The following is a 15462-nucleotide window of genomic DNA, read 5'->3' as shown; positions in this document are numbered from 1 at the left end:
GGTAGCAGATGACAGAACAAGGAGTAATGGTCTCAAGTTGCAATGGGGGAGATTTAGGTTGGATATTAGGAAAAGCTTTTTCATGATGGGGGTGGTGAAACACTGGAATGCGTTACCTAGGGAGGTGATGGAGTCTCCTTCCCTAGAAGTTTTTAAGGTCAGGCTTGACAAAGCCCTGGCTGGGATGATTTAGTCGGGGATCGGTCCTGCTTTGAGCAGGGGGTTGGACTAGATGACCTCCTGAGGTCCCTTCCAACCCTGTGATTCTATGATTTCAGCAGTAAAAAGTGACTGCAATTTTTTTTTTATAATTTTGACAGATATCAGTATTAAACTGATCAAGGGCTTTTCAATGCAACATTCTGTACCTTCCTAGGTTAAAATGCTTTTGAAATATGTTGTAATTTCCAAGTAAACTTTTTTCAAAAAGTGAATTGTTTCTTTTTCTTTTCTTTTTTTTTTCAAGTCCATAGCTGAAACAACTTCCCAGATTCCCCTCAAATTTTGACCAAAAAAATCTCCTCACACCACAGTTCACATGTGGAATTTGATCTATGAACAAGATTTTCTTGAGGACATGCGGGATGTGGAAACAATTATTGAAGTTTGTTTCAAATGTTATAACTAGCATCTCTCCATAATACTTTTCAGAGCCTATTTTGTACTCAGTGCGACTTTTGTAAGAAATAGATTCTCACAAACAATATGAAGGTCCTTAAAAAGCTCACATATTGTAGATATTCGTAAAGGGACATCATAAATGCTTGGTTTCAGAGACTGTTTCCAAAGGTTGGAGCTCATTCATTTAGGAAAAATGAGACACAGTGACAACCTCTAGATGGCACTGTCACATACATTTACCTAATGCTAGCTCTAAATGACAGCTGCATATGTAATCAAGACTAAAAACAAAAGCATAACAATCTTTTTTTTATAAGCTGTTCTCACAAAAATGAGTATTAAAAACAGTGGCTCATTTGCTTCCATATACAAATCAGTTTTCTGTGCTTTTTCCTTCCTGGGGGATACTTTGTGGGGAACAATCTAACAGTCACTTGTTTATGCTCGTATTAACTTGTCGCATTATTGCAGTGTTATAGACAGCATACAGTATGCAGGATTACTGTGGAGAGGCGCTAGGAGTACAGACTTTGGTTTATGCAGTCACATGTCAGGGTTACTTTATGAATGAGCTTGTAATTCTAAATGGATTTGTTACTAGCTTCAGGGTTTATCAGAATTCAGAACTAGCAGTTGTATTGGTCTGTTCTTAGAACTAACCATGGCTGGTATAAGACTAAATTTGTTCCTTTAGCAGCATTTCTGAAGCGATTGGGGCATGACTGGGAAGGGGTCATGGGTCAGAACTCTGACAGCCAATGAAAGCGGTGTTGTTTGCTTGGCTTTTAAAAGTTTCTGCAGTTTGAAGTCTTCCCTCTTTTACTAACTCTTTGGTGGAAGGAAACTCTGCTTAGAGATTTCAAAGCATTTAGATGTATATTTACACATAATATGGCAGTAAAGGAGCTGCGTTCAGCCCAGCTGGCTAGACGGTGCTTGTGCAGTACAGACCTGTTTACACGCGGATGTTGGGAGTCAAACCATCACAACCTCGTGTTAACAGACCGCGGGTTAAGAGGGCCATGCTGAAAAAATGTCTATGATTCACTTAGAAAAAAACACCATTATTTTCTGCTTTTTCTGGCTCTCGCCCCTTTTTCTTTATGAAGTCTGTCATTCACCGCAGATGAATGATTTCGATATTTTCCGCATTTTTCTCCTCCATAAATCTTATAACAGTTTCTACAGCATGAAGGGCTTCTGTGGGCGAAATTTTGACCTTTTCAACGACATCATCGCCATCACTTTTGTGGTCCGACGTAGCCTCACAGCCCATTAATATTTCTTCCTCGGACAGAAATTCTGAAGTCGGGCAATCTTCATCCATCTCTAGCCGCTAGGTAATGATTTCTGGTGACGTATCCAAACTAAAATCTTTTATCATTTGAAAAAGAAGTTTACCCTTATCCTCTTTTGTCCGTGTGCGTGTTTGTAGGACGTCGTCTTCCAAAAATCCTTCAAAGTCTGGCTCTGAATCAGTGCCACTGCTGGAGTTTTCCGAGTCTGAGCTGTCTTTGGCAGAAAAGGCGTCACCGAGAGCCTTCATCCAGCAGTTTTCAATGGACTTTTGTTTTACTCTGTCCCAAGCTTTTTTAACTAAATAAATAATTTCCTTCATGTTTAACTGTTTCAGGAATTCGGAAATGCCTGAAGACGTGCATGACACAATCACCAAAATCCGCTCCAGTCGATAATTGTTTTTAAAATTCTGAATAATGCCCTGGTCTAAAGATTGAATTTTTGATGTGGTGTTGAATGGTAGGTATAGCACTTGAATTTTTCCATTGCTCGATACCAGTTGTTCGGCTGGAGGATGGGCTGGACAATTGTCAAGTAGCAAAAGTGCTTTGGCTTCGAGTTTCTTCGACCGCAGATGCTTACGAACAGCTGGAACACAGCTGTTATGGAACTAGTCGTCGAAAATGTGTCTCGTCATCCAGCATTTTTGCTGTTAGCGTATATATTATATTAGGCCTACGGTTAAAATTTTCTAATGTAGTGTATATATATTACTATATAACTACTATATACTGTATTATATATCTCTCTAGCGTGACAATGACTAAGCGTGCACGATACGTCTTTACCAATATCGGTAAAGACATACAACACATTTCTGCTCCATACTTCCTGTCAATTTCTATGTCAGTGAGTTATTGAGCAAATCTGTAGCACTACGTAGCAAGTTCCTGTACCGCGTGTTAACGAGTCTTGCATGTTAAATAGGTAGCACTGGGGGGCATGGCGCTACCGTGCGTTAAGCGGATTCACGCGTAAACGGGTCTGTACTGTAGTGATCTATATTACCTGGAGGAGGGCAGAGTAGTGTATATGAAAGGGATATGTACGCATTGTGAAAGCATAAGTGCAGCCTGGGTGCTCTTGCTGCCTATATTTCTTGATGTGTCTGTATTCTCCATAACTAGAAAGGCCGTAGGGTGGAGTTGTTTTACAGGAGGGAGTGGCAGATGGTGGCTATGTAGGATTGGGGAAAACAAACACTAAAAAGTGGTGGCAAAAAAATGGAGAAATCAAGTATTTAGATTTAAATACAAACTGTCACAGTGTACTGAGACTAAAACTAATTCAAACCCTGTGGATTTTCTGTAAGTGACTTGTAAATGGGGAAAACAGATTTATGTCCTCATTACTATTTCTACATTTGGTTTATATAAAGAAGGCTTGAAAGGTTTTCTCCTTTTTATTATTTTTTAAGTTGGAACAATTAGATCTTGTGTAGCCTGATGGGGGAATAAAAATTAGTATTACTGATACCAAGCATGTGAGATTTGATTAATTGAAAACTGAAATGGCTTTATATTTTGATTGTTATATTCATTGTTTCTTTTCTTACCTCCTATTTATCTATTTGATGAGGGGAGGGGAGGGGAATCTTTAAGGATTCAAAACACCCTTTTATTTAAGATTTGATACTACACATCTGAGTCATTCAAAAGAACTCCTACACAGGGAAGACGACTTGATAATCCTAAAATGGAAAATCTTGTGAGGGGAAAATCTTTCAGGCTGGCTTAAATAATAAAGAAGCCATAAATGGGCACAAATCCCTTCTCCCTTCCCTTTCTTTGCAATTTAACTTCAACAAATGCTTTATTTTTTTATTAAACATACAAGTACATTCCAAGAAGCTGGAGAGCAGAAGCCACACTCATAACAACTTGGACAGTTCTCTCCAGCAACTCCCTCTTCTCGTTAAAGCAGTTCTGATTAGCATCAGGTGCAAGCTTAAATAAATAAGTTTGCTCCCTGTTTCACCCCAGGCACCTCTACCCAATAGGAGCAAAGCAGGCCCCTAATGTTCCAATAAACTTGCATGTGACAAGCCAAGGTAGTTAATGCTTTGTTATCCAAAGCTGAAGTCACTGCTTTAACCGTGGCAGCAGTTTTGAAAGAGCTATCAATAATTTTCTGCTAAAAATCAGTGCTTTTTGAAAAGTGTCACAAATTGTTGTAGTAACCAATATGTGTTCAGCCTACTATAATTTTGTTTCAAAGTCAAAATACAGACTTTTAATTGGACACAAAGTAATTCATGGCAAGAACAAATTAACTCTAACGGTGTTTAGGTCTCTATTAATTATCTTGAACCTATGAGCACTGCTTGGGAGTTGATAGTTGGGGCCAAAGGGAGATGTGTTGGCAGTTTCTCTTAGAGCAGGATCACTCTGCTGACAATTACACATAAAAGGCCCAGTCTTGCAGACCTTGGTGATGTGAGTAGTGCCAATGAGTTGAATGAGACTACTCATAAGTGAATGTTACAAGATCTGGTCAAAGTTTGGGGAATTTTTTAGGGGCAGGTAAACTACTTGCTGCAAAATCTGTATATTTGGGTATTTCAGGCTAATAGCTGAGTTAGGATCCATGACGAGTTTGAAGTTGGTGTGTTTGTTTTAAATCAAAAAGGCCAAACTTCATGCAGCAGAGAAAATGTAGTGGACCGTTTTGAAGCATTTGCTGAATAATGTTGCTCAGTTAGTGAAAAAAACATTTTATCTTAGTCTCTTCAAGTAGGTTATACGTATTGTAGGAGTTCAGCTTGGCTTTTTGTGGTACTGAACATGCAGGTGACACTTCTAGCAGTGTTGAGCCTATTCTCAGTTCACAACATCCTCTGGAAAAGAGTTCCACAGGTTGACTGTGGGTTGTGTGAAGAAGTACTTCCTTTTATTTGTGTTAAACCTGCTGTCGATAATTTCATTTGGTGACTCCTAATTTTTGTGTTATGAGAAGTAAAACACACTTTCTTATTTCCTTTCTCCACACCAGTCATGATTTTATAGACCTCAATCATGTTCTCCCCCCCCGCTTAGTCATCTCTTTACCAAACTGAAAAGTTCCAATCTTATTAATCTCTCCTCATACAGAAGCTGTTCCATACCCTGAATCATTTTTTTCCCCTTTTTGAACCTTTTCCAGTTCCAATATACCTTTTTTGAGATGGGACGGGCCAACAGAATTCATGATGATGATTTATGGAAACAAGTAAAGTAAGGAGGATCAAACTGCAGGAATCGAGCAAGCCTTGGGATATCACTTTGCAAATGAGCTAAGAGTCGAGGTCTCTTAAAAAAGCTGTACTCTAGAGACCATAACAGCTATCAATTGCTATTATACAATAGAGCAAAAAGATGCCTCAAGCAAAACTGATTGTAATATAAAATACATCTATTTATAATGCAAATAGGTCAAAAGTTTAGTCTCAAATGTAATTTAAAAAATTAGCAATCAGGCAAGAAATGTTTCAGAGTAGCAGCCGTGTTAGTCTGTATTCGCAAAAAGAAAAGGAGTACTAGTGGCACCTTAGAGACTAACCAATTTATTTGAGCATAAGCTTTCGTGAGCTACAGCTCACTTCATCGGATGCATTCAATGGAAAATACAGTGAGGAGATTTATATACACACAGAACATGAAAAAATGGGTGTTATCATACACACTGTAAGGAGAGTGATCACTTAAGATGAGCTATTACCAGCAGGAGAGCGGGGGGGAGAAAACCTTTTGTAGTGATAATCAAGGTGGGCCATTTCCAGCAGTTAATAGGAACTTCCGAGGAGCAGTGGGGGGGGGGGGGGGGGGATTAACATGGGGAAATAGTTTTACTTTGTGTAATGACACATCCACTCCCAGTCTCTATTCAAGCCTAAGTTAATTGTATCCAGTTTGCAAATTAATTCCAATTCAGCAGTCTCTCGTTGGAGTCTGTTTTTGAAGTTTTTTGTTGTAATATTGCGACCTTTAGGTCTGAAATCGAGTGACCAGAGAGATTGAAGTGTTCTCCGACTGGTTTATGAATGTTATAATTCTTGACATCTGATTTGTGTCCATTTATTCTTTTAAGTAGAGACTGTCCAGTTTGACCAATGTACATGGCAGAGGGGCATTGCTGGCACATGATGGCATATATCACATTGGTAGATGTGCAGGTGAATGAGCCTCTGATAGTGTGGCTGATGTGATTAGGCCCTATGATGATGTCCCCTGAATAGATATGTGGGCACAGTTGGCAACAGGCTTTGTTGCAAGGATAGGTTCCTGGGTTAGTGGTTCTGGTGTGTGGTTGCTGGTGTGTATTTGCTTCAGGTTGGGGGGCTGTCTGTAGGCAAGGACTGGCCTGTCTCCCAAGATTTGTGAGAGTGGTGGGTCGTCCTTCAGAAATGGCCATCTTGATGGTCTAATGTGAAATAAATGAAGGAATTGCCTCATGAGTTGAGTACACAGGAAATCTGAGACTTTCAGTGGTTTTTAAGTGGCATTTCTGTTGAGTTAATGTAACAGCCATGTTTTTAAAAATATACCTTTTCAAAACATTTTAAAGTCTCGCACCCTTAATGCAGTCAGCTCGCTAAGCAATCAAATCAGTGCTGCAAAAGACCTATTATGGATATCGTCTAGTCCAGGGGTTCTCAAACTTAATTGCACTGCGACCCACTTCTGACAACAAAAATTATGACACGACCCCAGGAGGGGGGACTGAAGCCTGAGTCCACCCTAAGCTCTGCCGCCCCAGGTGTGGGCGGGGATCAAAGCCAAAGCCTGAGCTCCAGTGGCCTGGATGGGGGGCCAAAGACTAAGCCCAAGGACTTCAGCCCCAGGCAGGGGGCCTGTAACTCGAGCCCCACCACCTAGGGCAGAAGCTCTTGGGCTTGGGCTTTGGCCTTGGGTAGTGGAGCTCAGGCTTTGGCCCTGGGCCCCAGCAAGTCTAAGTCAGCCCTGGAGACCCATTAAAATGGGGTCACAACCCACTTTGGGGTCTGGACCCACAGTTTGAGAACCACTGGTCTAGTCCATCTCCTGGTATTGCAGAATGTTCTATAAATCGTATTTTATATATGATACTAGGCTTCCTTCTGCAACCTATTTAAATGACAGCCTCCATGAAATAAGACACCAGCACTAATCCCAGCTATGGAAATACTGAAAAGTGATAGGCACTTCTGAAATCTACCTAGAAAATTAACTGATGATGATTTTATTAAGTAAATATCTGCAGTAATAGATAATAACTGAGATTATATTATTATTATTATTATTTATTATATTTTAAAGCAGCTAATACCTGTGTCTCTTTTCCTAAAAACAGGAGAGATCACAAGGCATGTATCAGCAAAAAAACAGGAGTACTTGTGGCATCTTAGAGACTAACAAATTTATTAGAGCATAAGCTGACAAGTCTGAATCAACCTCAATGGATGAAGGTCCTTTCTTGGTCCGCAGCCAAATTCTACAGATGGAGGAAATGGCATACTCCCTTTAGGAAGTTTCTGCATTGTCTGTTCTGATCCTGCCAAAGGAGATGATACTGTGACAACAAGTCAAATCTGTGGTAGAAAATGGGAGACTTTGCTTTTTAGGTTTCAGAGTAGCAGCTGTGTTAGTCTGTATTTGCAAAAAGAAAAGGAGTACTTGTGGCACCTTAGAGACTAACACATTTATTTATTTGTTATAAGGTGCCACAAGTACTCCTTTTCTTTTTGCTTTTTAGATTTCCTCATTCTTGAAACTTATCTACAACTTCAATAAAATTTCAGATTGCTGAAGTTAGCAAAAGATCTTGGATGCAGAGACCTTTTTATCCCCCCGCTTTTTGAGTTAGACTCTATCATCTATCACTATTTTTGTAATTTTGCATGTTAAACTAGCAGTCCTGGCTAGAGGACAGCAAAAGCTTGGCTTCCTTAAACTGTTCTAGCATTTCACCTCAATCTTAAACTAATATCACTTCTATTTTAGTCCTGGGTTGCTGAGCAGGCACAACCAGTTGTGTGAGATTTTTATGGTAAACCATTATGTGATTTTCCTGTTAGGCACACACTTGATTTTTTTCCGTTTAAAATAATTTTACTAGAGAGCAGAGTCATACAGCTTTGTGTTTGTTAGTGTTGTTTTGATTTCTCTAACGAGATGACTAAGTCCTGCCCGTTAGCAACCATTACTGTACTTGAAAAATAATTTAAACCCCTTTGTCTATGAGGCTGCAGGAAATCTACTTAGCTGAAGCAGCCATGGTTTAGGGCAAAGGAGACTGTCCTACAGCAGTGAACAACCCTGTCATGCATTAAATATTGTATTGGTGGAAGGGGAATGAGTAGACAGCAATAGATGAGAATTGTGAGTTACTAAAACTGAGATTTACTATTTTTGTAGAGAATTTTGGTTTGGTTTTGTTTCATTTCATGCTGCTCTTTGCATGTAATATATAAATTACAATCCAACATATTCCATGTCTTTGATTTCTAGATGATGGCTGATCTAAGAGAAACCATCACATGAAGCTTGCACAGTATATCATATAAAAATTTTAGTGATCTGTACCTCAGATGAAATATCAAGTGTCAGACGAGGCAATAGGAGACCAAGAATATAACCCAGCCTGTAGAAGTGAGTTAAGAAAATCAGAGTAATTAATGCCCAGGTAGCTTGATGGCTCTCACTTCAAACCAAAGTCATCCTTCAACCAAAGCAAGAAAGGGACCATGCACAACCTGAACACAGAATGCCATTCCTAAATAACTGAAGAGTGAAGAAACCCTCATGAATATCGACCACGGCGATCCGGAGAGCATCACTGGTAAGTTGGAAGGGCAGCTCTAGTCTGAACCACAAATTCATGGAGTATTTTCAGTGCAGCTAGCCTGAAGACCCTGATCTCAGCTTCAAATTGTGTGCAGCGCTTATCCAGTGGTGCACATGAACAAGAATAGTAGATCCTTCATAAACTAAATTAATTCATTCCCCACCCCTCCAAACCATCCATTATTATATTTTTCTCACCACATAAAACTTTTCTCCAGTAGATAAATGTTTGTTCTTATCAGGGATGGAATGAATGAGTGTTGGATTTTTAAAGGAGTGGTGGGAATTGACAGAAAAAGAAAGATGTGGCTTCAAATGTGATAGTTGAAGCTGTAAAAATACTTTATATTTTCAGGTAAAAAGCCTGACCATAATCCAGGCCACTGCTGCCTCTCCCTTCCCATTCATGGTGAGTGGAGAATTGAAGCCAAGTTCCTTCCTTCCTCTTGGATCTCTTTGCTGTAACTTATTCAGACTCCCCCGAATTCTGTGCCTTTTTTTCATGTGTGTAACCCAAAGGAGCTTGTGCCTCAAAAATGCCAGAGTTCATTGATATAACTTTGAGGTTTATAAAAAATGCACGGTGGGGTATAAATACAGCCCTTCAGTGGACAGCCTGTGGAGGGGTGTCCAATATGTGGCCCTTAAGGCAGACTGTCCCTGAGAAGAAAACTTGTATTTGATTATGAATTGAAAATGTGTACCCTCAGTTATGTATGCCCTGTGACTTATAAACTGACACGTTTGAATCAGGCCTGCCACCATGGAGGAGGGAGTTCAGGGGCACTGCCTCCCAGTGCCTCCACTGTAACTCCAGGAGAAGTCCTGTTAAGACCTGGGAGTACTCTGAGCTGCTGTTGTCTCTTGCCTGCTGCTGCTGGCCACCTGCTGCTTGGAGGGAGGGGAGGAGAGTGTAGCAAAAGCTGCTCCATTGCCTGCTTCCCTGCTGGGCTGTGAGAACCCTAGGAGGAGCAGGACAGGAACTTGATTGGCTGTGCCTCAGTTCAAGCTAGTGCCTGGCAAAAGATGGCTGCCCTCCCCCACACAGGACAACCTGGGAGAGTTGAAAAAGAAAAACTAAAAAACAGCAACCAGTTACAGCTCCTTGATTCTCTGCATTAGCTGGGTATGGTCCCCAAAGGACCTTACACCAGTTAGATATAGACAGAGAGGGGAAATGCTAAAAGTCTGATGAGGATTCTCCCTGCCCAGAGGTCAGACCCAATTAAGCTGACACCTGCTCTCCTGGGCAGGGAGAATCCTCAGCAGGCTTCTGGCATTTCCCCTCTCTTGAACAGTGCAAAGGGACCAGACAATCTGTCCCTATGTGTTGATTGTGTCCCTTTTGAAATACATTTGGCACTCAGGCTGAAATACATCTGGCACTCTGAACTAGGTGTACTAGTGCTTTAAATGATCGTATCTAAATGTAATATACTACTAGGTGTTTTCCTTTCATTTTGCTATTGGTAGAATACAACGGTAGAATTAGAAACTGCCCTCCATTTTGGGGGGTGAGGAGGAGTCACTCCACGTGTTCACTCCAATCCATAACATTTTTCATGGTTCAAAAACTTAGCCTTTTTTTTTTTTTTAATAGATGAAATGTATTCTACCATTAGGGTGTCACAGAAGGGATGTGCGTCACTAAACTGAGAGAGAAACCAAAAGGCAAGAAAAAAGTGTGGTTGAATTGAAAGGTGCAAGAGGATATTCAAGACAAACAGATTTCCTTCAGAAAAGTGAAATGCAAGCAGAGTAAAGCCTACAGAAGGTAGTACAGCCTAAAGCAAGTAAAATGTAACATGGACGTTAGGAGAGCTGTGATGGCCTTTGAGAGCCAGTAGCGAGACTTAAAAACAAATAATAACACTTAAGTGTGTCAGAGCCAGGAAGCCTGTGAGAATGAGAGAGTCTGCTAGATTCACTAGAAGTAAAGGGATCAATTAAGGAGAATAAGGATTTTGCAAATACTAATATTAAAAAAATCATACGACTAGTGCAAATTCATTTGCTGGTCAAAGTGAAATATCCTTGTGTAATCCCTCCTATGTAGAACAATTCTTTTCAAACCCGTGGGTTTTTAAAATAGCAGATTTAATAGTAATGTGCGTGCTTTGGTTTCATGGCACATGTTCATCTTCAGATGGCTGCTCCAGTGAGGACTTTCCTGAAGTAGAATTGGTGAACATGCTGGAAGAACAGCTACCACAGTATAAGCTACGAGTGGACACTCTGTATCCGTATGACAACCAAGACTGGCTCCAGGCCCCATCCTGCTATAGCCATGTCCCCCAAACCATCTCTCCTGTCCTTGCTGAGGAGACCTTCCGTTATATGAGTGAGTATTTCTGGTCATCATGGAGATCTTTGCATCATGTGAAATGAAGTCATTAAAGTGACTAAAAAGTACTCTATTACTGAAAGATTCAAAGCATTGTGAACACAGGCAAAGCAAAAAGCTCTGTTCACCGGGAAATGTTTCTAATTTACTGTTCCAAGCAGCTAGAGTCTGTGCGCAAGCAGCAAAGGGTCTTGCTGTAATGCTCTGTGGGTCATAGGTATAGTCCTGTTTTATTGCAGTTGAAGTCCTTTGGGCTTCATGGAGAAATTGGGAGCAGAAACAGTGTTAGTGCATGTGGTTCCCTACGTATGATGACTGGAAACCTGGAATATACCAGATATTGCTCAGTGTCATGCATAATTTGTCCCAGTGATAACTTGTTTTCTAATCATTTTTGTTTTAAAATATATGGCTATTGTGACAAAGTTCCTCCTCTACCTTGGTGGGTCTTGCGCTTATTGGTGGACTTGCTCATCTCGGAGATTCACGGCAGCCCTCAGTTTGGCCATTTTCATGAACCCACAGTCCAGGTCAACTCCTCCTGTGTCGGACCAGGAGTTGGGAGGTTTGGGGGGAGCCCAGGCCCACCCTCTACTCCGGGTCCCAGCCCTGGGCCCTGTGGAATGCAGCTGTCTAGAGTGACTCCTGGAACAGCTGTGCGACAGCTACAACTCCCTGGGCTGCTTCCCCATGGCCTCCTCCCAACACCTTCTTTATCCTCACCATAGGACCGTCCTCCTGGTGTCTGATAATGCTTGTATTCCTCAGTCCTCCATGTTCTCACTCTCAGCTCCTAGTGCCTCTTGCTCCCAGCTCCTCACACGCGCACCAAAAACTGAAGAGAGCTCCTTTTTAAACCCAGGTGCCCTGATTAGCCTGCCTTAATTGATTCTAGCAGCTTCTTGATTGGCTGCAGGTGTTCTAATCAACCTGTCTGTCTTAATTGTTTCCAGAAGGTTCCTGATTGTTCTGGAACCTTCCCTGTTACCTTACCCAGGGAAAAGGGACCTACTTAACCTGGGGCTAATATATCTGCCTTCTGTTACTCTCCTATAGCCATCTGGCCCGACCCTGTCACACTATGTAAACACAAATGTGAAGAGACGAGATAAGAACAACCTAAAACCCACCTTTTCTTAATAAAGAAGTTTTACTTTTTTAAAAAAAAAGTGAACTGTTATTGTTATAAAGCAATTGGATCAGCCAATATAACTAAAGAGATGCTGTCAAATTAAAACTCATATATTTAAAAAAATCTTTACCTGTGATCATTAACATTTTAAGATTAGGGAAACCTAATTTTATTAAAAAGCCCAAAAACACTAATGCTTGGTATTGCTCTGAGCATTTCTGTCAGATTGGCTAATGAAAACAGATTAGTCAGTTTTACTTTTGTATGTAGGCAGTTTGACTTTGATTCTTGTGTAATAGCTCTGACCTGAGATATTTTGGATTGCAATCACTATAAGGCGACATTTAAATCCACATCACTGTTTCCATTGAAATTCGAAACAAAAGTATAGTTATAATATTTCTGCTTTAGTCTGGTAAAACCTTGTTCTTACCAAAGCTAATTTTTAGCCTAAATCATCTTGGTGTGGTGTCCTTTTTAAATTAATGTATACTTTAATGTTCACCGTATAAATATATTGTTATGTTCACTGTCAGGAAAAACGTTTTTAGAGAACTTTTATTACATAAAACATTTGTATCCTATAGGATGTGTTAGGTTGAGAAATAAGTAGAAATTAGGTTTTGGTTAAGTTAGGCTATGTACTATATAGAGGAGTATGGGAAACTGCGTTTGTTAGTTTAAGTAAAAGTTAGCGATAAGTTGGAGACGGTAAGATAGGAAAATTTAATTTAGCAAGGAAATGACCCAGGCTTACGTTGTGACTGTGTTTCTGATTATAACTGGTTCTAGCAGAGTTTTTAATGAGCGTTTAGAGAATTTTGAATATTTTATTAAAATGCTATCTGTACTGATAGCATGGAAGGATATTGGTGCAGATGTTAATTTAAATTATGTGTAATGTAAAGAGCCAATGAAAAGGTGGTGGAAATTAGAATATTGTTAGGGCCTTCCCAAATTCACGACCATGAAAAACACATCAAGGACCATGAAATCTGGTCTCCCCCCATGAAATCTGGTCTTTTATGTGCTTTTACCCTATACTATACAGATTTCACGGGGGAAGACCAGCGTATCTCAAACGGGGGTCCCGACCCAAAAGGGAGTTGCAGGGGGGGGTCACAAGGTTATTTTAGGGGGGGGTCACGATATTGCTACCCTTACTTCTGCACTGCCTTCAGAGTTGGGAGGCCTGAGAGTGGCGGCTGTTGGTTGGGCACCCAGCACTGAGGGCGGTGCTGCCGCCAGCAGCAGCACAGAAGTAAAGGTAGCAGTACCACAACCCCCCTACAATAACCTGGCAACACCTCACCACCCACACAAATCCTTTGTGGGCCAAGACCCTTACAATTACAACACCATAAAATTTCAGATTTTAATAGCTGAAATCATGAAATTTATTATTTTAAAAATCCTCAGACTGTGAAATTGACCAAAATGGACTGTGAATTTGGTAGTGCACTAAATATAGGTATTATAATAGTTAGGTTTAGTGTTAATTAGTATTAAAATGGAATATAACGGGAGTAGCCTTGCTAAATTGTGGAGAGTGCAAATTAACACCAAAAGGTACCGTTAGGTTACAGGATTATAAGGCTATACTTCATTCTGCTGTCAATGGTCTGATCACCCAATGATGTACCATTCCATCTTTGAATGTGAGTATAATTGTTGCATCGGTGTAAATGGTTAATTGTATGCCTGTTTTGCTTAATTAATCATTTTTCCCTTAAATAAAGTTTGGTTCTATCATTCAAAGTGTCCTCTACTAAGTTAAATTGTCTCTAATCTACCTAGAGGCTTGCACCTGAAAACTAACTTCAGTTGAGTGCATTCTTAGCTTTAACAATATAACCTTAATTGAGAACATTTAAAAGTCAAGGTTTGAGATCATAATACCATCTTTTACAAATAAATTACTAGATGAACTGAAATGGAAGCACTTTATACATTTAGACTTGATAGGCTTTCAAGTAAGCAGCAAAGTAGTTGGAACATGTGTATGGGGGTGGGGGAGATGTGAGAAAACCTGGATCTATGCAGGAAATAGCCCGACTTGATTATGTAAAGAGTTGTCACTTTGGATGGGCTAGCACCAGCAGGAGAGTGAATTTGTGTGGGGGGGTGGAGGGTGAGAAAACCTGGATTTGTGCTGGAAATGGCCCACCTGTTGATCACTTTAGATAAGCTATTACCAGCAGGACAGTGGGGTGGGAGGAGGTATTGTTTCATATTCTCTGTGTGTATATAAAGTCTGCTGCAGTTTCCACGGTATGCATCTGATGAAGTGAGCTGTAGCTCACGAAAGCTCATGCTCAAATAAATTGGTTAGTCTCTAAGGTGCCACAAGTACTCCTTTTCTTTTTGCGAATACAGACTAACACGGCTGTTCCTCTGAAACCTATCTACTCTATGTGAACCTTAATGATCCTGTGGCCATTTTTGTAAGAGTAAGGGTGTGCCCCAATGCCTTCTGCAAAAATGTCCATTCTTGGCATGCTGTGTAGTAGTTTATTGAATGTCAGTTCATTGCCACCCTCCACCTCAGAGGTGGCTGCATTTCACTGCTGCTTTGTTTGTGTAGGGCCTGATGATATGAGATACTGAACAACCTCTTTTCCTATTTGTTGTTCAGAAGTAAGGGTGCTTTGTATCTTGCAGGACTGGACTCACATGTGAAGTGCTTTGGGATTCTTTGTTGTAAAAGATTCCCTGCAAATGGCAAATATTTTTTAACTGCAGTAAGAATCCGATCAGCATTGATCATTTTACATGCTGGAAAGGCAGACAAATTCAGTGACTATCAATTGGTTATGTTCTCATTAGGGCTGTAAAATTAATCGTGATTAATCGCACGAGTAAACAATAATAGAATACCATTTATTAAATATTTTGGATATTTTCTACATTTTCAAATACATTGATTTCAATTACAACACAGAATACAAAGTGTACAGTGCTCAATTTATATTTATTTTGATTACAAATATTTTCACTGTAAAAAAAAAGAAATAGTATTTTTCAATTCACCTAATACAAGTACTGTAGTGCAATCTCTTTATCATGAAAGTTGAACTTACAAATGTAGAATTATGTACAAAAAATAACTGCATTCAAAAACAAAACAATCTAAAACATTAGAGCAAGGGTGGGCAAACTATGGCCCGCGGGCCACATCCGGTCCACCAGCCGATTTAATCTGGCCTCGAGCTCCCTCTGGGGAGTGGGGTCTGGGGCTTGCCCTGCTCCCGTGCTCCAGCCAGGGA

The 15462-nt window shown here is 40.3% G+C and overlaps 1 protein-coding gene across 7 annotated transcripts in view; it reads left to right on the top strand.

Moving 5' to 3' along the window:
- Nucleotides 1–15462, top strand: part of TRAK2 (trafficking kinesin protein 2) — a 76912-nt gene that overhangs the window by 22020 nt on the left and 39430 nt on the right. For 2 of the 7 annotated variants that reach the window (XM_075118071.1, XM_048869637.2), the window contains exons 2-4: nt 8385–8715; nt 9076–9129; nt 10867–11061. The exons of 1 other annotated variant lie outside the window; for it this stretch is intronic. In XM_075118071.1, coding sequence (XP_074974172.1) covers nt 8679–8715; nt 9076–9129; nt 10867–11061 — 286 coding nt within the window. In that variant the 5' untranslated portion in view covers nt 8385–8678. Of the gene's footprint in view, nt 1–1800; nt 1962–2254; nt 2380–8384; nt 8716–9075; nt 9130–10320; nt 10495–10866; nt 11062–15462 lie in introns of all 7 variants that reach the window. 4 more of the 7 variants (XM_075118072.1, XM_075118070.1, XM_048869638.2 and 1 more) reach the window with 3 other exon arrangements.

The sequence above is a fragment of the Caretta caretta genome, chromosome 11, assembly GCF_965140235.1.
Source record: "Caretta caretta isolate rCarCar2 chromosome 11, rCarCar1.hap1, whole genome shotgun sequence".
Lineage (NCBI taxonomy): Eukaryota > Metazoa > Chordata > Testudines > Cheloniidae > Caretta > Caretta caretta.
Note: the sequence above shows the minus strand (reverse complement) of the source record. Positions and strands in the feature narration are given on the sequence as shown.